Source organism: Anoplopoma fimbria, chromosome 24, assembly GCF_027596085.1.
Source record: "Anoplopoma fimbria isolate UVic2021 breed Golden Eagle Sablefish chromosome 24, Afim_UVic_2022, whole genome shotgun sequence".
NCBI classification, from domain to species: domain Eukaryota; kingdom Metazoa; phylum Chordata; class Actinopteri; order Perciformes; family Anoplopomatidae; genus Anoplopoma; species Anoplopoma fimbria.
In genome coordinates, this window is record NC_072472.1 from 14,140,779 (window position 1) to 14,167,174 (window position 26,396).

At 39.3% G+C, this 26,396-nt stretch overlaps 7 protein-coding genes across 7 annotated transcripts; 1 reads left to right on the forward strand and 6 right to left on the reverse strand.

The window, feature by feature from the left end:
* Nucleotides 1-149: 149 nt before the first annotated feature.
* LOC129113888 (olfactory receptor 1-like) lies at nt 150-1,130 on the forward strand. Its single transcript, XM_054626371.1, has one exon. The coding sequence runs from the start codon at nt 150-152 to the stop codon at nt 1,128-1,130; it is 981 nt and encodes a 326-aa protein (XP_054482346.1).
* A 5,942-nt stretch (nt 1,131-7,072) lies between these two features.
* LOC129113890 (olfactory receptor 1M1-like) lies at nt 7,073-8,080 on the reverse strand. The gene has a single exon (XM_054626372.1). It carries the CDS (start codon nt 8,078-8,080, stop codon nt 7,073-7,075), a length of 1,008 nt encoding a protein of 335 aa, XP_054482347.1.
* Nucleotides 8,081-9,553: 1,473 nt separating this feature from the next.
* LOC129114023 (cytochrome c oxidase assembly factor 4 homolog, mitochondrial-like) lies at nt 9,554-10,982 on the reverse strand. Its single transcript, XM_054626525.1, has 2 exons — nt 10,866-10,982; nt 9,554-10,334 (listed from the first exon to the last, which is right to left on the reverse strand). The coding sequence occupies exon 2, from the start codon at nt 10,301-10,303 to the stop codon at nt 10,037-10,039; it is 267 nt and encodes an 88-aa protein (XP_054482500.1). The 5' UTR covers nt 10,304-10,334; nt 10,866-10,982; the 3' UTR covers nt 9,554-10,036.
* A 1,293-nt stretch (nt 10,983-12,275) lies between these two features.
* On the reverse strand, nt 12,276-13,271 carry LOC129113891 (olfactory receptor 1M1-like). Its single transcript, XM_054626373.1, has one exon. The coding sequence runs from the start codon at nt 13,269-13,271 to the stop codon at nt 12,276-12,278; it is 996 nt and encodes a 331-aa protein (XP_054482348.1).
* A 1,892-nt stretch (nt 13,272-15,163) lies between these two features.
* On the reverse strand, nt 15,164-16,199 carry LOC129114041 (cytochrome c oxidase assembly factor 4 homolog, mitochondrial-like). The gene is made up of 2 exons (XM_054626546.1): nt 16,076-16,199; nt 15,164-15,544 (listed from the first exon to the last, which is right to left on the reverse strand). Exon 2 carries the CDS (start codon nt 15,511-15,513, stop codon nt 15,250-15,252), a length of 264 nt encoding a protein of 87 aa, XP_054482521.1. The 5' UTR covers nt 15,514-15,544; nt 16,076-16,199; the 3' UTR covers nt 15,164-15,249.
* Nucleotides 16,200-17,448: 1,249 nt separating this feature from the next.
* On the reverse strand, nt 17,449-18,444 carry LOC129113892 (olfactory receptor 1M1-like). The gene has a single exon (XM_054626374.1). It carries the CDS (start codon nt 18,442-18,444, stop codon nt 17,449-17,451), a length of 996 nt encoding a protein of 331 aa, XP_054482349.1.
* A 4,167-nt stretch (nt 18,445-22,611) lies between these two features.
* LOC129113893 (olfactory receptor 2AT4-like) lies at nt 22,612-23,574 on the reverse strand. Its single transcript, XM_054626376.1, has one exon. The coding sequence runs from the start codon at nt 23,572-23,574 to the stop codon at nt 22,612-22,614; it is 963 nt and encodes a 320-aa protein (XP_054482351.1).
* Nucleotides 23,575-26,396: the final 2,822 nt, after the last annotated feature.

The following is a 26,396-nucleotide window of genomic DNA, read 5'->3' on the forward strand; positions in this document are numbered from 1 at the left end:
CAGCACAACTCACTCAGGTGCACTGCACACTCCCTGTTGTCTGAGGTGAGTTAGATTACCATGATGCCCACCAACCAGGTGTGTCATCCTTTATTATATATTATTATCTTATTTTTGTCTTTGTCTATCTAGGAAAACAGATATTCACAATGAGCCCAGAAGAGAGAGCTGTTACCAATCTTAATGCCACATTTGTTCGCCCTGTCAAATTCTATCTCAGTGGGTTTTCCAACATCCCTCATGTTAAGTATTACTATGTCTTCCTGTGTTTCGCCTATATCATGACTGTTCTTGGGAATAGCTTTCTTCTCTCCATTATTTACCTGGTCAGGACTCTTCACACTCCCAAATATATGATTGTCTTTAACCTGGCTTTCACAGATTTGTGTGGAAGCACTGCTCTCATCCCAAAACTCCTGGACACCCTTGTGTTTGACAGGAGATACATTCTCTATGAGGCCTGCTTAAGCCATATGTTCTTTATTCTTTGCTTTACAAGTATTCAGTCATGGACACTTGTCACAATGTCATTTGACAGATTTATAGCAATTTGTTTCCCTTTAAGATATCATAGTATTGTGACTAAACCAGTTATTTCTGCAATGCTGCTGTTTGAGTGGGCTTTTTTTTTGAGTCTACTAGCATTTAGTATTGCGTCTATTGATCGCCTCTCCTTCTGTAGATCTTTGGTGGTAAAGAACATTTACTGTGACCATGCACCAGTATATCTTCTGGCCTGTAATGACACGTCTTTAAATAACATAATGGCATATGTTGGTTTAGCTCTAGTCCTCTGTTTACCTTTGGTAATAATAGCATTGACATATGTTTGGATTGCCATAGCACTGAGCAGGATTGCAACAGGACATGAACGACTCAAAGCATCTAAAACTTGTACTTCTCATCTGATTCTTGTGGCTATTTTCTTCCTACCAATTCTGGGCACCAACATAGCGGCGGTAACCTCCTACATCCACCCTAATGCCAGGATCATAAACTCATCTTTGACACACATCATACCAGCTTTGCTCAATCCTATTATATATTCTCTAAAAACAGAAGAAGTGCTGATCTCTATCAAGAAGCTTTGCAAAAGAAATAGGATCAACAACACAACCAACAAATGGTGAACTCTTTATCACTGCTATAATAAAACATTTAGGAATGTTACAATAGCATACTTTTATTTACTATTATTTTATTCACTATTATTTTACTTTTTAGAACTGGTTATGGAGTGGTAATTTCTCATTTACTGTACTTTGCAATGAAACAAGACCAAATAAGGTGGTGCATTTTTATATTACTTCATTAGCAATACTATATAATGATCTCCCATCCAAAATGTAATCAGGGATTTTAGTGTGTTATGAATTGTTGTCACTGTACACTGCTTATTAAAACAAATATTTGTGACAGAGATGCAGTAAATCATTTGTTTACATCTGTTGGAAATAAATGGAAATGACACATCGTTTGGTTATTTAACATAATCATTAATGTCAGTTTTGAGTCTTATCTTGAGTTTGATCCGTCACAGTGAAGAATGGATTAAAGCAAAAATGCCAAATATTTACTGGTTCCAGCTTCTCAATGTCAGAAGTTGTTTACTTAGTTGAAGAGTGGATTTGAATGTTTCTCTAAAGCCGTTGAGGCCTTGGACTTAGTTGCTCTAATGATGTACTAAGTGTATTATATTGAAAATCCTACAATAAAGGTTTAAAAAAATCCATGCAGTGGATTGTAAAAAGTAACCACATCTATAAGTGCATAGTTTTGCAAAGTTCAAGCTTGGTAAAATAATGACTGATGAGTTGATATAATATAATTCCTTGACAAAAAGAGGCAATCAAGACTCACGGGCTGAAAATGAAACACGCAGGACTCTACACTTATTGTAAGCTTGCACCATCTAGTGGTTTGTACTTGGATTGAACAGGATAAGTGCATTACAGTTGAAACAGTATAAACCAAAAGAGAAACAGGATGAGTTGCTATGTAAACTATGTCATTATTTTATCATCAGCAGCCAGATATCTTACCAGTAAGATTTTAGTCTTTGGCCTCTATTTTAAACTTTAGGGAACTACAGTAAAAGCTAACGAGTTAAACATAAGTAGTGTTTAGTGTTAAAGGGGCTGTAGAATGGACTATCCTGAAAACTAGATGATTTTGGTTAAATGCATTATCAGATATATGAAAAATAAACCCAGGATTAATGCTTTTAAAATATCTATGATCTGTGTCCTAGGAATTAAGAAATCATGTTTTCTCTCATCCCATTAATGTTCTTGGCTTCTGCTTTCTTAGTAAATCACAAAACAATGGAATCTCAAAGGTTTACAGAAAACAACAGCAGGATGAAGCAGGATGAGAGATTTACTGATGCAGGTGATCTCATTATTTAACTGTCAAGCATAAAGTCAGAGATTCCGTTTTGATGCCTTATTTCTCCCAGTGTTGTATTGATGTTTTTAAACTTGCATAGGTCACAGCTCAGTTTTGACTGATTGACATTCACAAGTAAGCATGTATCTCCTCCAATGAATCGCCACCTTATCGTGGTGGAGGGGTTTGTGTGCCCCAGTGATCCTGAGAGCTGTGTTGTCGGGGGCAATAGCTCCTGGTAGGGTCTCCCAAGGCAAAGTGATCTCGGGGGAGGGGTCAGACTAAGAGCGATTCACAAAACCTCAATGAATCGGACGATGCAAGGTAGTGGCACCTCGCCCGGAATAGGGAAACCGGGGCACCCTCCTGGAGCCAGACCCGGTAGGGGAGCTCGCCGGCGAGCGTCTGGTGGCCGGGCCTTGGCACATGGGGCCCGGTCGGGCCCAGCCCGAAAAAGCTACATCGTGCCGCCACCCTGTGGGCCCACCACCCGCAGGGATAGGCATTGGGGTCGGGTGCAATGTGAGCTGGGCGGCAGGCTGGGGCGGGAACCTGGGCGTGCTGACCCCCGGCATCACAGACTAGCTCTAGGGACGTGGAATGTCAACTTTCTGGCGGGGAAGAAACCGGAGTTAGTGCGGGAGGTGGAACGCTACCAACTAGATATAGTTGGGCTCACCTCCACGCATAGCACCGGTTCTGGAACCAAACTCCTGGAGAGGGGCTGGACTTTTTCCTTTTCCGGAGCTGCCCAGGGTGAGAGGCGCCGGGTGGGTGTGGGGATACTCACAAGCCCCCGGCTGAGCGCCGCTGTTCTGGAGTTCTCCCCGGAGAACGAGAGGGTCGCCTCTCTGCGACTGGGAATCGCAGGAGGAAAGTCTCTGACTGTTGTTTGTGCCTATGCACCAAACGGCAGTTCGGAGTACGCGGCCTTCTTGGAGTCCTTGGGTGGTGTTCTGGAAAGGGCGCCGACTGGGGACTCCATAGTTCTTCTGGGAGACTTCAACGCTCACGTGGATAACGATGGAGAAACCTGGAGGGGTGTGATTGGGAGGAACGGCCTGCCCGATCTGAACCCGAGTGGTGCTTTGTTGTTGGACTTCTGTGCTAGTCATGGACTGTCCATAACAAACACCATGTTTGAGCATAGGGAGGTTCATAAGTGTACTTGGTACCAGAACACCCTAGGCCAAAGGTCTATGATCGACTTTGTAGTTGTGTCATCAGACCTGCGGCCGTATGTCTTGGACACTCGGGTGAAGAGAGGAGCAGAGCTGTCAACTGATCACCACCTGGTGGTGAGTTGGATCAGGTGGCGGGGGAGGCTGCTGGACAGACCCGGTAAACCCAAACGTGTGGTGAGGGTGAACTGGGAATGTCTGGCTGAGGATCCTGTCCGCAAGGTCTTCAACTCCCACCTCCAGAATAATTTCTCGTGCATCCCGGGGAGGCTGGGGACATGGAATCCGAGTGGGCCATGTTCAAATCCTCCATTGTGGAAGCTGCTGCTAGGAGTTGTGGTCGGAAGGTGATCGGTGCCTGTCGTGGCGGCAATCCAAGAACCCGCTGGTGGACACCAGCGGTGAAGGAGGCCGTCAAGCTGAAGAAGGAGGCCTTTCGGGCTTGGTTGGCCGAGGGGTCTCCTGAATCAGCAGGCAGGTACCGGTTGGCCAGAAGGGCTGCAGCTGCGGCAGTTGATGAGGCAAAAACCCGGGTGTGGGAGGAGTTCGGCGAGGCCATGGAGAAGGACTTTCGAATGGCCTCAAGGAAGTTCTGGCAAACCGTGAGACGACTCAGAAAGGGGAAACAGGGCTTTTCTCAGGCTGTGCTCAGCAGGGGGAGAACTGCAGACCTGGACTGGGGATATTGTCGAGCGGTGGAAAGAACACTTTGAGGAACTCCTGAACCCGACCAACACGTCCTCTGTGGAAGAGGCAGAGTCTGAAGACTCAGGGGAAGACTCGTCCATATGCCTGGCGGAGGTCGTTGAGGTAGTTAAAAAGCTCTTCAGCGGCAAAGCGCCAGGAGTGGATGAGATTCGACCGGAGATGCTAAAGGCTCTGGACATTATTGGGCTGTCTTGGTTGACACGTCTCTTCACTGTCGCGTGGAAGTTGGGTACAGTGCCTGTGGAGTGGCAGACCGGGGTGGTGGTTCCCATTTTCAAAAGGGGGACCGGAGAGTGTGCTCCAATTATAGGAGTATCACACTGCTCAGCCTCCCCGGGAATGTTTACTCCAGGGTGCTGGAAAGGAGGCTCCGTCCGATTGTCGAACCTCAGATTCAGGAGGAGCAATGCGGATTCCGTCCTGGACGTGGAACAGCGGACCAACTCTTTACCCTTGCAGGTCTGTTGGAGGGTGCATGGGAGTTTGCTCATCCAGTCTACATGTGTTTTGTGGACTTGGAGAAGGCCTTCGACCGTGTCCCTCGGGGAGTCCTGTGGGGGGTACTGCGGGAATATGGGGTACGTGGTTCGTTACTACGAGCCATTCGGTCCTTGTATGACCAAAGTGAGAGCTGTGTCCGGATACTCGGCACAAAGTCGAGCTTGTTCCCAGTGCGTGTTGGCCTCCGCCAGGGCTGCCCATTGTCACCAATCCTGTTTGTGATTTTCATGGACAGGATTTCAAGGCGCAGCGGTTTGGGGACCTCAGAATCACATCCCTGCTTTTTGCAGATGATGTGGTTCTGTTGGCTTCTTCAGAACGTGACCTTCAGCACGCACTGGGGCGGTTCACAGCCGAGTGTGAAGCGGTCGGGATGAGAGTCAGTACCTCCAAGTCTGAGGCCATGGTTCTCTTCCGGAAAACGGTGGATTGCACCCTCTGGGTTGGGAGTGAGTCACTGCCCCAAGCGAGGGAGTTTAAGTATCTCGGGATCTTATTCACGAGTGAGGGTAAAATGGAGCGGGAGATGGACAGGCGGTTCGGTGCAGCGTCAGCAGTGATGCAGGCGTTTTGGTGAAGAAGGAGCTGAGCCGAAAGGCAAAACTCTCGATTTACCAGTCCATCTACGTTCCAACCCTCACCTATGGTTATGAGCTTTGGGTAGTGACCGAAAGAATGAGATCGCGAATACAAGTGGCCGAAATGAGCTTCCTTCGTAGGGTGGCTGGGCTCAGCCTTAGAGATAGGGTGAGGAGCTCAGACATCCGGAGGGAGCTCGGAGTAGAGCCGCTGCTCCTTCGTGTCGAAAGGGGCCAGCTGAGGTGGCTCGGGCATCTGATCAGGATGCCTCCTTGCGTCCTCCTCGGTGGTCTCAGCCCCCTGGTTGAGAACCACTGCTCTAATCTATGTCCTCCATTAACTTTAAGTACAGTGTAATGTTTTGTTGTTCTGTATCTTAATTTGGTAGGTTTATAAGAGTACCAAATAAATAAGATATCATAAAGCATATGACTTTTTACAAGATCTGAAGGACTTCTCTTCTGTAGTACATGATGTCACACAGTTCTCAAAGAAGAGGTGGGTGTGGCAGACAGGTGCACTGCATGAGGCTGATTAGGTGAGTGAGGGAGAGTGTGGTGAGAGAGAGGGGGCGGGGCTGTGAGCTGGGAGTGGAACTGGGAGTGGCCGGAGTGAACTGAGAGAGAGTGACAGGCAGGTGAACAGAGTGAGCCAATTAGGTGAGTGAGACAGAGTGACAAGGAGTATGGAGCTACTGACAGTATGGAGGAAGAACTGTGACTTCTCTTCTGTAGTACATGATGTCACACAGTTCTCAAAGACCCCTGTTACATCTTGCATAAAATATATCTCATATCTAAGTTGTTTCCATAGGATTTAATCTAAATGCATTTTCACCTGGTATTTATGTGTCTCGGTGTCGACATTGAGGTCAGATTGAAACTCAAAGGGCTATTTTGTGAATTTTGCTTGAAGGTCAGTGCAATATGATAACTTGCATATTGCATAGAGTTTGTCCCCTGCTGATGGATTTATGGTTAAACAGGCCAGAGTAAGTAAGCCCAAACATTTTTAGTGGGTATTATTTGTGACGACATCACCAAAGAGTAGTACTTAATGACTTTGATTTAAACAACCTTCTAAAAATTAAAATAAATACCACATTCCATTTTTTTCCTGTAAAATTTTTTGGGGAGAACTTTTTACTTTCCAAATCAAGGATGAAATGACAGAGGGTATTGTTTACTGTACAGATTATAAAGCCCCTTGAGGCAAATTTGTAATTTGGGATATTAGGCTAGATAAATAAAAATGATCTAAAAAATCTTTTTTTCAATTATCTAAATTGAACAACCAAACCTTTCACTGTGTAAACTCCTTCCTATATAATCTCAGTTGGTAAAAGGTGGAGGTATACATTCATATATATATTTTTTAAGCTGCTATTACATTGAAAGTGCACCGTCTTTCAAAGTGCCACAAGACAATAGCCAGTAGTTTTAGCTTGCCTATCTCCAGGCTGCATCCCTTAAAGTATAAAAAAATTGAGCACACAGACATTTCAAAGTGTAGACATATTTATTCAGAAATATTGGAACTAACTAAAATCATAGAAAGGCAGAGGACAGATTATTTATTATTAATGTTTGAAATGGCAAATTAGTTAATTTCTTTTTCTGACCAGGGCCAGCACACTAGTTTTGCAAAATTAAAAAAAAAAATCATCTGCAAAATCAGGTAAGAGTGAGTTTCTGGTATTTTTCTAAAAAAAAATTCTACACAAACATTTTAACATTCCTACAAGGTTTGCTCTGACGTTGGTCTGTGCCAGTTAGATTTTTTCTCACTAGAGCCAAGGCTCTGACTTTGATCTCTTTGGTTTTCAAAGAATACACAATAGGATTGACGCAGGGTGGGATGCAAGAGGCCATCGAAAGGCTCAGCACACGCTGGTCCGGGTCAATCAGACGCAGATAAAACCCAATAGTGAAAATGGTAATGAGAGGAATGTAAAACACAGCAACAAGGATGATATGCTCAATGCAAGTGGACAGAGCTTTAATCCGACTGTCTAAAGATTTCATTTTGAACACGGTCACCAGAATAGTCACATAAGACAGAAGAATAAAAGAAAAGGGTCCTACAAGGATCATAACAGTGAGAAAAGAAGCTGCAGACCACTGCATTGAGTAATCATTACAGGCAAGTCTAAACACAGGCGCATAGTCACAGAAATAGCTGAACACTTTGACAGAACTGCAAAATGAGAGTCGGGTCATTATACCTGTTGAAAATGCTGTTACTCCCAGAGCAAAAGACCAAGTTAGGCCCACAATACAAGACATTCTCCGCAAAGTGTTGACTGAGTTGTGACGCAGAGGTAAACATATTGCAATTAACCTGTCGTAGGCAAGTATAGCGAGTGCAAATGACTCCAAAGATACAACAGAATAGTAGACAAACATCTGTAACAGACAGAGGTTGAATGGAACAAAGTTGTCTTTAACAAGAAACGTCTTAATCATGCTGGGAATAGTGCATGTGTTCAGGAATAAATCAATTACTGCCAGGTTGATCACAGCCAGAAACTTTGGAGTATGTAAGATGTGATTAAAGGCAATTACATAGATCACCAAACTGTTGAAGAGCACTGTAACCCCATAAACAAACGATAGAAAGATGAAGTACACACTGATGAAGGGAAATGTCTCAAATCCGATGATATAGAAGCCTGGAGGATGAATGATGAGAGAGTCATTTAAAACAGTCCTGAGAAAAGACATAGTTGAACTCCACAGCCTGGGAAGGAAGACAGCCTCTGTAGCTCTACGGTCTACAGAACAAAGAAACAAGTCATAATGTACATTAAACCTCTATAGAGACTATAAACCACATGGATAATTATCACGCCAGTTCAGTGAGCACATTAAAACATAGCGGTATACAACACATATTCCAGTTAGTTCAAATAAGTGTACACATGCTAAAAAACAACCAGTGAATGTGTCATACTTGTTGTTTCCTTAATGATTGTTTAGCAGCGCCTCTGTTTGATGCTGCATCCAAAGCAGCAAACGGATGACTGCGTGAAAGATATACTTTCCTCTTTGATCTCTTGAGATAAAGCTTCCAGCTGTTACTAAGGGAAATCATTTTGCAAAACCCTATGAATGGCATTAATTGATCCATTAAGAGCAGGGCTCTGATTTAACTTTTTTTTGCATTGAAAACAAATATCTGATGATTGTTTTAAGTTATGAAGAATTTTAGCATCAAACAACACTCCTTTAAAAGAATGGATACATTAAATGTTACCAATATAAAACTTAGGCGTGCTCCTCACATGATTTCTGGCTCATGGATATGATGCTGCAGTAACACTGCTCTGCACCAATACTTGAATTTTACAAATACGACAACTTTATGATAACTCTTACTAACTGCTGCATAAATCAGAGACCAGTCAAATAGCATTATTGTGCCACCCAGTTTGAACATTGGTTTAGTGGCAACAAACTCAGAGGAGGCAGAGATTTGTATGGAATCATTAGTAGATAAATACGTCCCTGACTTAGATACACTTTACATATATTTGCTGTTGTGACATTTTTATTTTACACTCTTCTGTATACAAGTATAAGCACTTACAACATGCTTTGTGAAGCTCGATTGTACACAGTGAGAAAACACCATGATTTTCCTTCAAGGTATATTTATCATTAAAAAGGCCATGGTTCAAGTGGAAGGACTTGTTATTACAGAAATTATTATTACTGACAAAGATCTATAAAAAACACTTCTATGATACAAGTGTAATAATTTACAAGACATTTTGTGAATAGTTTGTACAAAGTGAATTAAAAAACATGTACAGTAATGAAAAATAAATAAAATAAATATCGACAGAAAGTTTTTGGTTTGGTAGTTTTTTTAAACCTGGTGCATTCAGTAATGGAGCCAAATGCAAGGATTACAATACCTGAAAATTATTGATACTGGAATGGAGTCAGTGAATGTCTCATTCAACATTATGGACAATTTTTTATCCATCTTGAATCCTAAAATCAACTGAGATGGATTTGAGCTCTGTTATCTGTTTTAAGTAGTGTAAGATCTGTTATTTATGAAATATTCTAACTGACACAATTAAGCCCCATAACACAAAGGGTATACATATACTATTTAGGAGTTTGATTCACTTAAATTGCTTGCTTTATATTTATGAAATACAAAAACACAGTGAAGACCGGGTCGATTTGTGATTTATTAGGTAGATCAATATTCAATAAAAAAAAGTTGTATAAATGCATTTCTGTTTATATATCTAGCTTTATATATAGATCGATATATAAATATGAATCATAAACATAAACATTTTTGTCCCTTAAGAATTCCTTAAATTAGACAATACAGTAGTGACAAAGATATGTACTGAGTGCAACATTTACAATTGAAACATTAACTTTCCACATGTCTCTTTTGGATAAACTATATAAGAGACACGATTTCTAAATGACCTCAAACATGTCTTTGGCATTTCTGTACCCCCATTTCACTTATCACACACACACACACACACACACACACACACACACACACACACACACACACACACACACACACACACACACACACACACACACTTAAAAGTCCAATCAAGATTTTTTTGTAGCTGATCATACTTTATTTTTTGAACAATAATTAAGTTCTGTACAGTCTTTTCAGGGGGTGATGTGAGTTCAGCTGGGTGCAGACTCAGTGGAGGCTGGCTGCTGCTGCTGCCGCTGCTTCATAAGCTGTTCCTTCCGTGCAATTTGGAAATTCATCATGCAGTCTTTGAACGTCTGCACCTGGCTCTTGCACACACGCCAGTCCTGGTGTTCAGCCATGCACTCCTGCACAGCATAGTGCAGCTCAGCACAGCCAGTGCGGGAGATCATCTGTTCAACAGGGTCATCCTCATCATCGTCTTTACGGCTGCGGTCATGGGGTGAAGGGGACGCCATCCTTTTCCAATATAGTGCTTACTCAGTGGGTCTGCAGAGGACAACACATGATGTTATTACTGATAAACAGTTAATACAGTTTCAGTAACAACCACATAAACCTCCCCTGCTGTTCCTTCAGCACGCCTTTGCTGTTCAGGCCCTCTTCGCAGTGATATCTCTTAATCTTTGGCTGTAAAAGTTGTATTAATTGAACTAACTTCCTTTCAGTCAGAATTTTGAGAGGGCCAATTGACCCCCTTAATAAGATACTGCTGTATTGTTTCATTCATTGTCTGTTACATTTCCATTTTAATCATATTTCCTCAAATGTTTTGAGTGTTTATGGTTGATAGTGTAGGATGTAAATGTATCCTGTCTCTTAAGGCACTTCCACTTTGTGAAAAAGTATTTGTATTTTTTAATCAACTATTATGTAATTTGTGCAATATAAATGCATTTGACTGGCAAATAGTTCGTCAGTCCCTTTGCAGATTTCGATTTTACATACAAAACATGTGATGATGAAATGTAAGCTAGTTAAAGAATATGTTCACACACAATCAACGTCCATTGTTCTCACCTGTTTATTCTCTTTGGACGAATCTGTCCGTCACTGAAGTTACGTTTTCCATAACCTGCTTAATTCAGACCTTCTCGTAATCAACCCCACGGTCTCCGCGGAGGACACATTTGAGCGAAGGACGAAAGTGTAACCGTAAAATAGTTCCGTCGATCCCTACATCTGTTCCGCTTCAGAAAACTATTGACAATTAATGTCATTTTGTGAACAAATTCATGAATCAATGAATATGTGAATGAAAATATTGTTCACACTGCAGTTTTAAACCAAGTAGAGCCGTGAATATACAGTTTGAAGCCACTAGAATGCAGGCCACATCACAATTAGTTGTTCACGCTCTCTGGCCTACAGACAGATTGTTTTGTATGTTCTACAATGCGTATCTGTATAATGTACAGGGGGTACGTGTAGCCAATAGAATACATAATTCTTATAGCCTGTTACAAAAATGTTGTTGTGTAATCACTCATCAAAATGATTTGAAAGCCTAATTTATAATGTTTTGAGTTGTTAACATTTATAAACTAAAAGCTAACTAAACACAAAAACATTGTCGGTAGGCCTATTATCTCAGATAATATGAAGAGCAATAGGCTATGATCTGACTAATGGATCTTGCTTCAGAGTGGGCTTCTGATTAATAAGCCTTGTTTGATTGCATTTACTAATAGAGCGAACTGAGCCATTGAAATGAAAACTAATTTCCGGACGGACAACTGATACCTCAGGCATGCAGGAAATGTTTCAAAGGGAATAAGCAGGAAGACAGTTGCAGTTGTAGTCAGATTTCTTTTTAATTTCAAACATTTAATTGAAAAAATTTAGATGACTCAAATCATACAGGATTTTGACACATAGAGACCAGGGTTTACGTCCATGCCCGCCATATGATGATCTGTTTGGTTTACTTAAACTTCATTAAAAAGACTTGGTTGAATATTGTAAAAGTCTCATACTTCAATATCAGCATTCACCTAATATTAAACCTTAATTTACTGGCTTGATGTGAACCAGCTCATCTGCAGTTGTTGCAATGGTGGATGAATCTTGATTAAAATATCCAGATGGAATTTTTAAGCATCTCCATGATAAAGACTATCTCTAGCTTTTGTAGGCGTTAATAAATTAAGTAGACAATTTCAACTCATTTTCCAGCTGTAAATGTTACAAGTCGGCCTTGTGTGAAAATCTGTTCCCTCTTCAGTGTTTCCCTATGCAGGGCTTAGTCTATGTTATGGTTATAAGTGTAGCAGGGAAAAGGGGTTGGGGTTAGGTATGGGTCGGTTTAAGTAAGGGGGAAACAGACTTTTACACTTTTACAGTCAAAGTGGCTTCATTAAAACCTGTTTAATGAAAAATCATCAAAAAGAGCCCAGGCTCTTGACCCATTACACTTAAAGCCTGAATTACTTATTTACCCCTTATAACTTTGCTCTTTCGTTGGTTTGTGCCAATCAGATTTTTTCTCACCAGAGCCAAGGCTCTGATTTTGAGCTCTTTGGTTTTCAAAGAATACACAATAGGATTGACGCAGGGTGGGATGCAAGAGGCCATCGAAAGGCTCAGCACACGCTGGTCCGGGTCAATCAGACGCAGATAAAACCCAATAGTGAAAATGGTAATGAGAGGAATGTAAAATACAGCAACAAGGATGATATGCTCAATGCAAGTGGACAGAGCTTTAACCCGACTGTCTAAAGATTTCATTCTGAACACGGTCACCAGGATAGTCACATAAGACAGAAGAATAAAAGAAAAGGGTCCTACAAGGATCATAACAGTGAGTAAAGAAGCTGCAGACCACTGCATTGAGTAATCATTACAGGCAAGTCTAAACACAGGCGCATAGTCACAGAAATAGCTGAACACTTTGACAGAACTGCAAAATGAGAGTCGGGTCATTATACCTGTTGAAAATGCTATTACTCCCAGAGCAAAAGACCAAGTCAGGCCCACAATACAAGACATTCTCCGCAAAGTGTTGACTGAGTTGTGACGCAGAGGTAAACATATTGCAATTAACCTGTCATAGGCAAGTATAGCAAGTGCAAATGACTCCAAAGTCCCAAATGCATAATACACAAACATTTGTACCAAACACAAGTTGAATGGAATGAAATTGTCCTTAACGAGGAATATCTTAATCATGCCGGGAATAGTGCATGTGTTCAGGAATAAATCAATTACAGCAAGGTTGATCACAGCCAGAAACTTTGGAGTATGTAAGATGTGATTAAAGGCAATTACATAGATCACCAAACTGTTGAAGAGCACTGTAACCCCATAAACAAACGATAGAAAGATGAAGTACACACTGATGAAGGGAAATGTCTCAAATCCGATGATATAGAAGCCTGGAGGTCGAATGATGAGAGAGTCATTGAAAACAGTCCTGAGAAAAGACATAGTTGAACTCCACAGCCTGGGAAGGAAGACAGCCTCTGTAGCTCTACGGTCTACAGAACAAAGAAACAAGTCATAATGTACATTAAACCTCTATAGAGACTATAAACCACATGGATAATTATCACGCCAGTTCAGTGAGCACATTAAAACATAGCGGTATATAACACATATTCCAGTTAGTTCAAATAAGTGTACACATGCTAAAAAACAACCAGTGAATGTGTCTTACTTGTTGTTTCCTTAATGATTGTTTAGCAGCGCCTCTGTTTGATGCTGCATCCAAAGCAGCAAACGGATGACTGCGTGAAAGATATACTTTCCTCTTTGATCTCTTGAGATAAAGCTTCCAGCTGTTACTAAGGGGAATCATTTTGCAAAACCCTATGAATGGCATTAATTGATCCATTAAGAGCAGGGCTCTGATTTAACTTTTTTTTTGCATTGAAAACAAATATCTGATGATTGTTTTAAGTTATGAAGAATTTTAGCATCAAACAACACTCCTTTAAAAGAATGGATACATTAAATGTTACCAATATAAAACTTAGGCGTGCTCCTCACATGATTTCTGGCTCATGGATATGATGCTGCAGTAACACTGCTCTGCACCAATACTTGAATTTTACAAATACGACAACTTTATGATAACTCTTACTAACTGCTGCATAAATCAGAGACCAGTCAAATAGCATTATTGTGCCACCCAGTTTGAACATTGGTTTAGTGGCAACAAACTCAGAGGAGGCAGAGATTTGTATGGAATCATTAGTCGATAAATACGTCCCTGACTTAGATACACTTTACATATATTTGCTGTTGTGACATTTTTATTTTACACTCTTCTGTATACAAGTATAAGCACTTACAACATGCTTTGTGAAGCTCGATTGTACACAGTGAGAAAACACCATGATTTTCCTTCAAGGTATATTTATCATTAAAAAGGCCATGGTTCAAGTGGAAGGACTTGTTATTACAGAAATTATTATTACTGACAAAGATCTATAAAAAACACTTCTATGATACAAGTGTAATAATTTACAAGACATTTTGTGAATAGTTTGTACAAAGTGAATTAAAAAACATGTACAGTAATGAAAAATAAATAAAATAAATATCGACAGAAAGTTTTTGGTTTGATAGTTTTTTTTAAACCTGGTGCATTCAGTAATGGAGCCAAATGCAAGGATTACAATACCTGAAAATTATTGATACTGGAATGGAGTCAGTGAATGTCTCATTCAACATTATGGACAATTTTTTATCCATCTTGAATCCTAAAATCAACTGAGATGGATTTGAGCTCTGTTATCTGTTTTAAGTAGTGTAAGATCTGTTATTTATGAAATATTCTAACTGACACAATTAAGCCCCATAACACAAAGGGTATACATATACTATTTAGGAGTTTGATTCACTTAAATTGCTTGCTTTATATTTATGAAATACAAAAACACAGTGAAGACCGGGTCGATTTGTGATTTATTAGGTAGATCAATATTCAATAAAAAAAAAGTTGTATAAATGCATTTCTGTTTATATATCTAGCTTTATATATAGATCGATATATAAATATGAATCATAAACATAAACATTTTTGTCCCTTTAGAATTCCTTACATTAGACAATACAGTAGTGACAAAGATATGTACTGAGTGCAACATTTACAATTGAAACATTAACTTTCCACATGTCTCTTTTGGATAAACTATATAAGAGACACTATTTCTAAATGACCTCAAACATGTCTTTGGCATTTCTGTACCCCCATTTCACTTATCACACACTTACAAACACACAAACACACACATAAATCACACACACACACACACACACACACACACACACACACACACACACACACACACACACACACACACACTTAAAAGTCCAATCAAGATTTTTTTGTAGCTGATCATACTTTATTGTTTGAGCAATAATTAAGTTCTGTACAGTCTTTTCAGGGGGTGATGTGAGTTCAGCTGGGTGCAGACTCAGTGGAGGCTGGCTGCTGCTGCCGCTGCTTCATAAGCTGTTCCTTCCGTGCAATTTGGAAATTCATCATGCAGTCTTTGAACGTCTGCACCTGGCTCTTGCACACACGCCAGTCCTGGTGTTCAGCCATGCACTCCTGCACAGCATAGTGCAGCTCAGCACAGCCAGTGCGGGAGATCATCTGTTCAACAGGGTCATCCTCATCATCGTCTTTACGGCTGCGGTCATGGGGTGAAGGGGACGCCATCCTTTTCCAATATAGTGCTTACTCAGTGGGTCTGCAGAGGACAACACATGATGTTATTACTGATAAACAGTTAATACAGTTTCAGTAACAACCACATAAACCTCCCCTGCTGTTCCTTCAGCACGCCTTTGCTGTTCAGGCCCTCTTCGCAGTGATATCTCTTAATCTTTGGCTGTAAAAGTTGTATTAATTGAACTAACTTCCTTTCAGTCAGAATTTTGAGAGGGCCAATTGACCCCCTTAATAAGATACTGCTGTATTGTTTCATTCATTGTCTGTTACATTTCCATTTTAATCATATTTCCTCAAATGTTATGAGTGTTTATGGTTGATGGTGTAGGATGTAAATGTATCCTGTCTCTTAAGGCACTTCCACTTTGTGAAAAAGTATTTGTATTTTTTAATCAACTATTATGTAATTTGTGCAATATAAATGCATTTGACTGGCAAATAGTTCGTCAGTCCCTTTGCAGATTTCGATTTTACATACAAAACATGTGATGATGAAATGTAAGCTAGTTAACGAATATGTTCACACACAATCAACGTCCATTGTTCTCACCTGTTTATTCTCTTTGGACGAATCTGTCCGTCACTGAAGTTACGTTTTCCATAACCTGCTTAATTCAGACCTTCTCGTAATCAACCCCACAGTCTCCGCGGAGGACACATTTGAGCGAAGGACGAAAGTGTAACCGTAAAATAGTTCCGTCGATCCCTACATCTGTTCCGCTTCAGAAAACTAATGACAATTAATGTCATTTTGTGAATAAATTCATGAATCAATGAATATGTGAATGAAAATATTGTTCACACTGCAGTTTTAAACCAAGTAGAGCCGTGAATATACAGTTTGAAGCCACTAGAATGCAGGCCACATCACAATTAGTTGTTCACGCTCTCTGGCCTACAGACAGATTGTTTTGTATGTTCTACAATGTGTATCTGTATAATGTACAGGGGGTACGTGTAGCCAATAGAATACATAATTCTTATAGCCTGTTACAAAAATGTTGTTGTGTAATCACTCATCAAAATGATTTGAAAGCCTAATTTATAATGTTTTGAGTTGTTAACATTTAGAAACTAAAAGCTAACTAAACACAAAAACATTGTCGGTAGGCCTATTATCTCAGATAATATGAAGAGCAATAGGCTATGATCTGACTAATGGATCTTGCTTCAGAGTGGGCTTCTGATTAATAAGCCTTGTTTGATTGCATTTACTAATAGAGCGAACTGAGCCATTGAAATGAAAACTAATTTCCGGACGGACAACTGATACCTCAGGCATGCAGGAAATATTTCAAAGGGAATAAGCAGGAAGACAGTTGCAGTTGTAGTGAGATTTCTTTTTCATTTCAAACATTTAATTGAAAAAATTTAGATGACTCAAATCATACAGGATTTTGACACATAGAGACCAGGGTTTACGTCCATGCCCGATCTGTTTGGTTTACTTAAACTTCATTAAAAAGACTTGGTTGAATATTGTAAAAGTCTCATACTTCAATATCAGCATTCACCTAATATTAAACCTTAATTTACTGGCTTGATGTGAACCAGCTCATCTGCAGTTGTTGCAATGGTGGATGAATCTTGATTACAATATCCAGATGGAATCTTTAAGCATCTCCATGAGAAAGACTATTAAGTAGACAATTTCAACTCATTTTCCAGCTGTAAATGTTACAAGTCGGCCTTGTGTGAAAATCTGTTCCCTCTTCAGTGTTTCCCTATGCAGGGCTTAGTCTATGTTATGGTTATAAGTGTAGCAGGGAAAAGGGGTTGGGGTTAGGTATGGGTCGGTTTAAGTAAGGGGGAAACAGACTTTTACACTTTTACAGTCAAAGTGGCTTCATTAAAACCTGTTTAATGAAAAATCATCAAAAAGAGCCCAGGCTCTTGACCCATTACACTTAAAGCCTGAATTACTTATTTACCCCTTATAACTTTGCTCTTTCGTTGGTCTGTGCCAGTTAGATTTTTTCTCACCAGAGCCAAGGCTCTGATTTTGAGCTCTTTGGTTTTCAAAGAATACACAATAGGATTGATGCAGGGTGGGATGCAAGAGGCCATCGAAAGGCTCAGCACACGCTGGTCCGGGTCAATCAGACGCAGATAAAACCCAATAGTGAAAATGGTAATGAGAGGAATGTAAAACACAGCAACAAGGATGATATGCTCAATGCAAGTGGACAGAGCTTTAACCCGACTGTCTAAAGATTTCATTCTGAACACGGTCACCAGGATAGTCACATAAGACAGAAGAATAAAAGAAAAGGGTCCTACAAGGATCATAACAGTGAGTAAAGAAGCTGCAGACCACTGCATTGAGTAATCATTACAGGCAAGTCTAAACACAGGCGCATAGTCACAGAAATAGCTGAACACTCTGACAGAATTGCAAAATGAGAGTCGGGTCATTATACCTGTTGAAAATGCTGTTACTCCCAGAGCAAAAGACCAAGTCAGTCCCACAATACAAGACATTCTCCGCAAAGTGTTGACTGAGTTGTGACGCAGAGGTAAACATATTGCAATTAACCTGTCGTAGGCAAGTATAGCGAGTGCAAATGACTCCAAAGTCCCAAATGCATAATACACAAACATTTGTACCAAACACAAGTTGAATGGAATGAAATTGTCCTTAACGAGGAATATCTTAATCATGCCGGGAATAGTGCATGTGTTCAGGAATAAATCAATTACTGCCAGGTTGATCACAGCCAGAAACTTTGGAGTATGTAAGATGTGATTAAAGGCAATTACATAGATCACCAAACTGTTGAAGAGCACTGTAACCCCATAAACAAACGATAGAAAGATGAAGTACACACTGATGAAGGGAAATGTCTCAAATCCGATGATATAGAAGCCTGGAGGTCGAATGATGAGAGAGTCATTGAAAATAGTCCTGAGAAAAGACATAGTTGAACTCCACAGCCTGTTAAGTAGGACAGCCTCTGGTCCACAGTGTTTAAAAGTTTTCCTGTCTGAAAAACAGGGAAATCATATCATATTGTACATCACAGAATGGATTTCTATGAAGGGTAATAGATAAAGTGCACAATTGTTATGCCATTCAGATAAAACACATTTTAACAAAGCAGTAATCATATAATCCATTTTCAGAAAGTTAAATCACTTATTAATGTGCTACAAGTCAATCAATTAATCCTACGTTATTATCCGTGAAGAATCATTCAGCATTAGCTTGTGATGCTGACTCTGAAAGCAGCATGCAGATGGTGGATGGTGACATATATACTCTTCTGACTGAGCAACTGACACTGACTCAATGTGCAATACCCTATCAGTAAAGTTAGTTTAGCCCTTGGGAAGTCGGGCTATAGGTTATCTTTTTGATTATACTTGTACTACATTTAAAACAAAGGGTTAATTTGCTTGGTAAAACTAAATATAACGGAATGAAATAAAAGAGGAATAGCCAACGAGTCATGGTTAAAGACAGTGACTGTAAAATGTTTTAAAAATACTCTTTGATGAAGACAAAAGTTTAAATTTTAAGATAATGACATCATACTCACTGCTAGATGTGTTTCGGATAGTCTGATCATTGCTGGATGTGTGGCAATTCTTGTCTCTACACTAAGAATGTAGGCTTATTATCAATATTTAGTTAAAATAATTTTCAAGCATCTATATATACCACGATATGGCAAATGTATGGAAAATCATATATATAATGACCTTAAAGTTACACCTTTATTATGCATTATTTTAGACGAAAGTATATTTTGTTATAATATTTTTGTTATAACATTTTATATATATATATATATATATATATATATATATATATATATATACACAATGCACAAATGCACAAATCCATACAATTGTATTTAGTTTTATCAAATCATAGTATTTTCACTGTAAAATTCCACTTTACGTTATCATTTAATTCTTTTTACCTTTTAGTAATTGTCTCAGTGACACAGAGTGGAAGAGGCTGACTTTTATTTATTTTTTTAGTTTTACTGATAACTTGTTTATCCAAAGTGCTGCATAAGTTATATACTATTCTCCTTTACCCACAATGAACTCCACAACCTCTTGTGAACAGAGTTTAATAAATACGAGTTTAGGACCATCCACAGTGTAATCACTTGTTAAGTTGACAAGCTATGTTTATTTTCATGATATGTAGAAAGATGGAAACAAAATTACTTTTCATGAGGTGAAGGAACTTTTTGATCATTGTGTGAACTGTGTTTGTAAAAAGTAAGAAAACAGTGACAAACACATTTAATGACTCTTCTATTGCGCACAGTTCCCGGAGGATGTGTTTGAAATTAAAAAGGCTGCAGTGAGCCAAAACAAAATAGTTCTAATGAGCCCAGTTTGTGTTGCCATCACCAGATAATTTTGGTTAATGACCTTAACTGTAACAAACAAACCTTTTACTGTACACACTTCAGACTAATTAATCTCAGTTGCACCTATTAGGAATAAAGACAATTAAAAATGAAGGGAAAGTGGTGTGAAGCTGACATTTGATTCACCTTACACCTGCATTCAAAACGCCGCAAGAGAAATGCCAGAAGTCTCCACCAAGTGTCCTCTGACAACCTTTTGTTTAATCAAATAACATGTTTAAGCTCTAAACTTCTAGTTTTGCTTTGTTTTATAAGTTGTAGGCTTTCTTAAAGGACTAACAAACACTAACTTCCATTCAGACTTAAAACTCAATTTACCCGTGATGACTGTACATTCATTATTAGCTTTTTAGGCATTTCATTAAATATTGTGATTGTAAATATTTAGGGGTTAAGAAATTAAGTAGACAATTTCAACTCATTTTCCAGCTGTAAATGTTACAAGTCGGCCTCGTGTCGAAATCTGTTCCCTCTTCAGTGTTTCCCTCCCGTTAAAATGAAGCAGGGCTTAGGCTATGTTATGGTTATATGTGTAGTAGGGACAGGGGCGCCGCTAGGGATTTTGGGCCCCATGAAAAGAATCTTTACAGGGCCCCCAACACAGCGGCAAAATTTTTTGATGCTATTTTACATACAAATTGTATGTAAAATAGCATCATTATTTTTTCTGTATTATAATTTCATCATCATTAGGGGCCTCTCTGGGCCCCCCTCCATCATGGGCCCCTAGAATCCGTCTCCTTTACCCCCCCTTTTCGGCGCCCCTGAGTAGGGAAAAGGGGTTAGGGTTAGGTAGGAGTCGGGTAGGGGTATTTATATTTATTCAGTCAAACATATTGCTGACCTGAATCATGGACAGATGTAGAGTAAACGTTAGTGATGATGTGTGTACTTTCAGGTTACTCAAACACTTGCAAACAGTATCTTGTTCATGGTATTTCTCTTTTTGGTTTAGCACATAGTTTTTAGATGTTTTTTTTGTTGAGTTACTGGGTCATTTCATGTTAAGACCCATTCAAAATAGGATACAGTTATGCATTTAAATGATCCCTTTAGCCCATGTAATCTCAGAGCAATGCACTGAATTGCAGCACAAAATGTTCCTGTTTAAGCATTTAGCATCCCGTGTCTATAGAGTCACGATCCAGTTTTACTAGTTTTACTTTTGTCTACACTTTTGAAATGTCAAAAAGCTAAAATATTCACCCAAGAAAGTGATGAAGTAATGTAAGTTTACAAATCTTAGCCCAACTACAGTTATTTTTCTTCATACCACTTTTTTCTCCTACAAGTCTTAATTAACATTTTAAAGAACCAGAAATAAACTGAACAACAAAACATTTAAGCCAACCTGTGTTTTCACCTTAAGGCCTGTGCCTTCTTTGTGGTTCAATGAACCCTGGGAGCTAGTTTAGCTAGACATAGTTCTGATTAAAAGCTCTGTAATTACCAATGAAACAATGAAACCTTCTTTTTTCTATCCGACAATTTATGAATGATATAAATGTGAGATACAGTAAAATAAAGTTAAAGGGTTTCAGGTATCAGTCAAATGTATCATATAATTACCTTCAAAGTAGTATATTTATTTTCGAAATAAGTCAGTAATATGTGCTTTGACATGCATTCACTTGCATCTGGTGAGTGTTTACATAATGGCAGAATAGAATAAATAAAATAAAAATGGAGAAAAACACATTATTTTATAGTATGTTTTTTATTTGATTGTAAAACAAGATGACACTGCATATGTGTGGAAACATGACAAAAAAGGTCCGGAGTGCTCAGAAGTTCAAACAAGTGTAATGAAGGTGGTCTTTAGAAAGAACATTAAACGTTCAAAATAGAATAAATGTCCAAGTCACTCTTCTGGCTAAAACTCAATAAAAATAGACATTAAAAATAATGTTCTATTTGTGAGTGCCGTTGCTTTGTTTTTTCTGTCCTTGCCACCACCGTGCACATACTATTCAATATTTGTCTATATATATGTGCTAAGGCATACGATAATCCACAATTAATTATATACGTATGCTCAGATATCTTTCAGTCATCTCTTTGTTTGCCTTTGTAAAACCAACCACATAGATAAATGATAAATGGTACACATCAAATGCATTGCCATTCATTATTAGATTTATATCATTGATTTGCCTACATGCCTTTATATTAGCACAGTGGTTGTAAGAGCCACATTTGCAAGTATTCTTTAATGGTGGATGAAGCCTTCTTTTTTTTCATTAATTTTGACAGGAGATGGCTTTTTATAGCCTCTCCGTGCAAATCGGTCTGAGAGTATAGCCTGCTTTTAAAACTTTTGGTCTGTGTCACAAATACGTCAACACTGTTGATACTGGCCAAAAGCTTTGTTTTCCTGAAACACATACTGTGATGTGGAGCTGGCCATACTCATACTCTTAATTAATGTTATTTTTAGAATACCCAGCAATGTGTAATATCTTTGCTATTGGTATTCAAAAAATCAGGAAACATTAAAAATTCTTCCTCTGTGTGGAAACCTGGTTGCTATGGAATCAAATAAAACCTTCTTTGCTTTTTTAGACTGATACGTAGAATAGGCCCCCTTTTTTTTTGCATCACACACACACACACACACACACACACACACACTACATCCTTGACTGTTGAGTGTAAAAACCCTCCACAGATTGCTTTTGGATGGAAAAGAAAGTTGTCAAGGGCTTGTTTTAATTCTATGAAACAGTGCCAGAGCTCTGGTTTTAATCTCTTTGGTCTTCAAAGAATACACAATAGGATTGATGCAGGGTGGGATGCAAGAGGCCAACGACAGGCTCAGCACACGCTGGTCCGGGTTAATCTGACGCAGATAAAGCCCCAATAAGAATATGCTGAATATAGGAATGTAAAATACAGCAACAAGGACTAGGTGCTCAATGCAAGTGGCGAGAGCTTTCATCCTACTGCTCACTGATTTCATTCTGAACACGGTGATCAGTATGCTGACATAAGACAGAATAATAACAGAAAAAGGGCCAAGCAGATTCACCATACTAGAAGCTGAAGCGACCGACCACTGCGCTGTGTAATCATTGCAGGCGAGTCTGAGCACAGGCGCATAGTCACAGAAATAGCTGAACACTCTGACAGAATTGCAAAATGACAGTCGAGTCATGATTATCGTGCTATATGCTACTCTACTCAGATTGTAAGCCCAAGTCACGGCTACTATACACAACATGATCGACAGCGTGTTCAATACGTTCTGACGCATAGGGAAACATATTGCAATGAACCTGTCGTAGGCAAGTATAGCAAGTGCATAAGACTCCAGAGATAGAACAGCATAGTAGACATACATTTGGACCAGACAGAGGTTAAATGGAATAAAGTTGTCCTTCAAAAGGAAAATCTTAATCATGCCGGGAATAGTGCTCGTGTTCAAGAGCACATCAATTACTGCGAGGTTGACGACAGCCAGACATTTTGGAGTATGTAAGCAGTGATCACGAGCAATTATGTAGATCAACAAGATATTGAAGAATAGTGTAACCACATAAACAAACGCTAGAAAGATAATGTAAACACTGATGAAGGGAAATGTCTCAAATCCAATGATATAGAAGCCTGGAGGATGAATGATGACAGAGTCATTAGAAACAGTCCTGAGAGAAGACATAGTTGAACTCCACAGGCTGCGTGCTGGAGGACAGCGACCGGTCAAGGGTGGGTAAAAGCTGTCTGGTCTGAAAAAGAGAAAAAAAAACCCAACATCTTATTACTCATCTTTCCTTCATTTTTTGTCAGCATAAATGCACAATTGAATTACTTTATGAATCATTAAAGTGATTCATCTAACACACAACAGAAAACATTGTACTTTTGGCTCACCTGTTCTGTCGATGATCGTTTTACATAAAGTGGCTCCATATAACGCCGACTCCAACAGTAGCCATTGAATTACTGCATGTCTGACTTGTGTACAGTGGAAGTTATACCATCTTCATCAATCAATCTCCAGGGATAACATGCAGACTTCTAATTAAGAATAATATGGATCAACAATAAAATAATGAGCAGTGCCCTTTGCCTGATATTAAAAGTTAATCTGTGGAGAGTAGTGTATTGCCTTCTAACTTATCTTGCAGGCAAAACAAAAATATCATTGTTTTGTGATTCTGAGCACCTCATTAATCTTTATCTCAAGAGCAGGAAAATATAACAAACTTAATATCCATCCATCCATCCATTTTCCGTAACCTGCTTATCCAGTTCAGGGTCGCAGGGGTGCTGGAGCCAATCTCAGCTGTCAATGGGCGAAGGCAGGGTTCACCCTGGACAGGTCGCCAGTCTATCACAGGGCTGACATATAGAGACAGACAATCATTCACACTCACATCCACACCTACGGGCAATTTAGAGTCTTTAATGCACCTAAGCATTAATAAAACTATATAACACTTTTTCCATCAGACAACATTAATGATGTCTATGTATTAAGAGAACTGTCAATCATCTTTGGGATGTGTTTGACCCCTCTGTTTTCATTTGATTGTGGCTTTTAAGGAATTGATAAACAAATAGAAATATAATGAAATTGGTGCAGACATGCTTTTAGGGAAACAGATAGGAACTTGATTTTGCTTTTATAGCTTGGAGGCCAGTTTCAGTGAGACAGCAAAGAGTCAAATGTAGATAACAAAATGTTGGACTTGTATTACACTATATTACATTATATAACTGTCATCCTGATTTTGGGAGGAAATTTACAAATTTTGTCTTTTGTGTTACCACATAAATTCTTCATAACAAAAAAACGTCGTACGCCACTCTTCTGCTCATAACATCTTATGTATATCTGTGTACTCAACATAGAAACTGATTAGTGAGACCTGGTCAGAAGTCTCTTGAGCAGTCAGGTCTCAATTGTCCTGATTTAAACCAGAAATGGTGCTAGTCTTAACCTTATTGATCTATTGTGACTAGAAAGAAGACAACGTTGTGTTAGTTTTTGAACAGTAGGCTGATGTATGCTTGGGAGACCCCTGGCATGGCAGGACCCATACAGAGCAGTTTACTGGCCTGCTAATGCACTCCAACTATGTCATCCTCACCTCAAGGGTTTACCCTTTCTGCAGCTTAACCGATTTAGCCGCTTGCTCCGATTACATGCCATCATACTCATCATGTCATTCCAACTAGCCCTCCAGGTGTCCCATACAGAGTCTGTACAGTTTTTGGATGGGCAATGTAAGGGCCTTCAGGGCTGAACCTGTCCACCTCACAAGGTTTATGATTCTTCCTTACTTCTTCGTCATAGCTACAGTATTTGATTCCTTCCCTCACCGAAATGCAAAGGTTGTGACCCAATCCAAACATGACCGGTACGCCCCTCTTTACCCCCCTCACTTAAGAGTCAAAATCGAGACAACTCTAATAACTGCCTGCAGTCAGCTGATTGGGTTGAAACACTGGTGTCATGGCAAAGTCCTGGTCAAACATTTCTGTTACAAATTCTACCTTCTGGTTTTTCAACCACTGCTTGTTTATGGGACTCTCAAACCCATTTGCCACTACACACAAATATTATTGCACCAAATTTCTGGTAAAATATTTAATTTAATGTTAAGAAGAATTCATGTCCACTATGTAATAGCGTAAAAAAGACTTTATATATGAATTAAAGTGAGTGAAAAACTAAAGTATCATCAAAAGTATCATCTTAAGTATCATCCTTTCTGAGGGAGCATTTGTCATCCAACAGTCCATAATGACTCCAGACAAAGTAACTTTCTGCTGCGTACGACACCTCAGAGTCTTTCTAATGAACCCAGAATGAGATTTCATCACTCGAGAAAGCCGGTTAATGACCCTTCATGTAACAAACAAACCTTTTACTGTTTAAGCTTTTCCTAATTAATCTCCCCTGCATGTATTAGCAGGTCTTGCAGTCTCACATTTTGAGGTAAATGGATAGGAAGTCGGGACCCCTGTGCACTGTGCTTTGCCCCAAGAGTACCTGTAACAAGCAAGTTTAATTAGACAACACAGTAACATATTATTTGATTTTGTAGAGGCTTAATTAACAACTAGGTAATCAACAAATTATCAAAGCTGTGATTTCACTGTAACAACCATAGGCTCATTTTGTTTATTTCTCTCACTAAACTCACTCTGTGTCATAGCCATCTTTGGTCTCCCATATTCAACCATGACTAATACAAATACAGTACTAATTGATTCACTGTTTAGTAATCGAAAAACATAGACACATTTTCAGGAATATTTAAAAAAAACATTCCCACTTTGTATAAACTTGGTGTGTATGAAGTGATTTAACAAGTGTAAGGACATTGACAGTCAATAGTATTTCCTGAGGGGGCTTTTATCATCAGACAGAACACGGTCACCCCTGACTAAAGGCTTCTCTTCTGCCTCTTTGACTCCTGGGAGCCCTGCTAATGAGCTCTATTTGTGATGTCATTACCAAATGATGCTGGT

Coding starts and splice junctions, on each gene's coding strand:
- LOC129114041 (XM_054626546.1), bottom strand. CDS start 15,513: ATGGCGTCCCCTTCACCCCATGACCGCAGCCGTAAAGACGATGATGAG.
- LOC129113893 (XM_054626376.1), bottom strand. CDS start 23,574: ATGTCTTCTCTCAGGACTGTTTCTAATGACTCTGTCATCATTCATCCT.
- LOC129114023 (XM_054626525.1), bottom strand. CDS start 10,303: ATGGCGTCCCCTTCACCCCATGACCGCAGCCGTAAAGACGATGATGAG.
- LOC129113890 (XM_054626372.1), bottom strand. CDS start 8,080: ATGTCTTTTCTCAGGACTGTTTTAAATGACTCTCTCATCATTCATCCT.
- LOC129113892 (XM_054626374.1), bottom strand. CDS start 18,444: ATGTCTTTTCTCAGGACTATTTTCAATGACTCTCTCATCATTCGACCT.
- LOC129113888 (XM_054626371.1), top strand. CDS start 150: ATGAGCCCAGAAGAGAGAGCTGTTACCAATCTTAATGCCACATTTGTT.
- LOC129113891 (XM_054626373.1), bottom strand. CDS start 13,271: ATGTCTTTTCTCAGGACTGTTTTCAATGACTCTCTCATCATTCGACCT.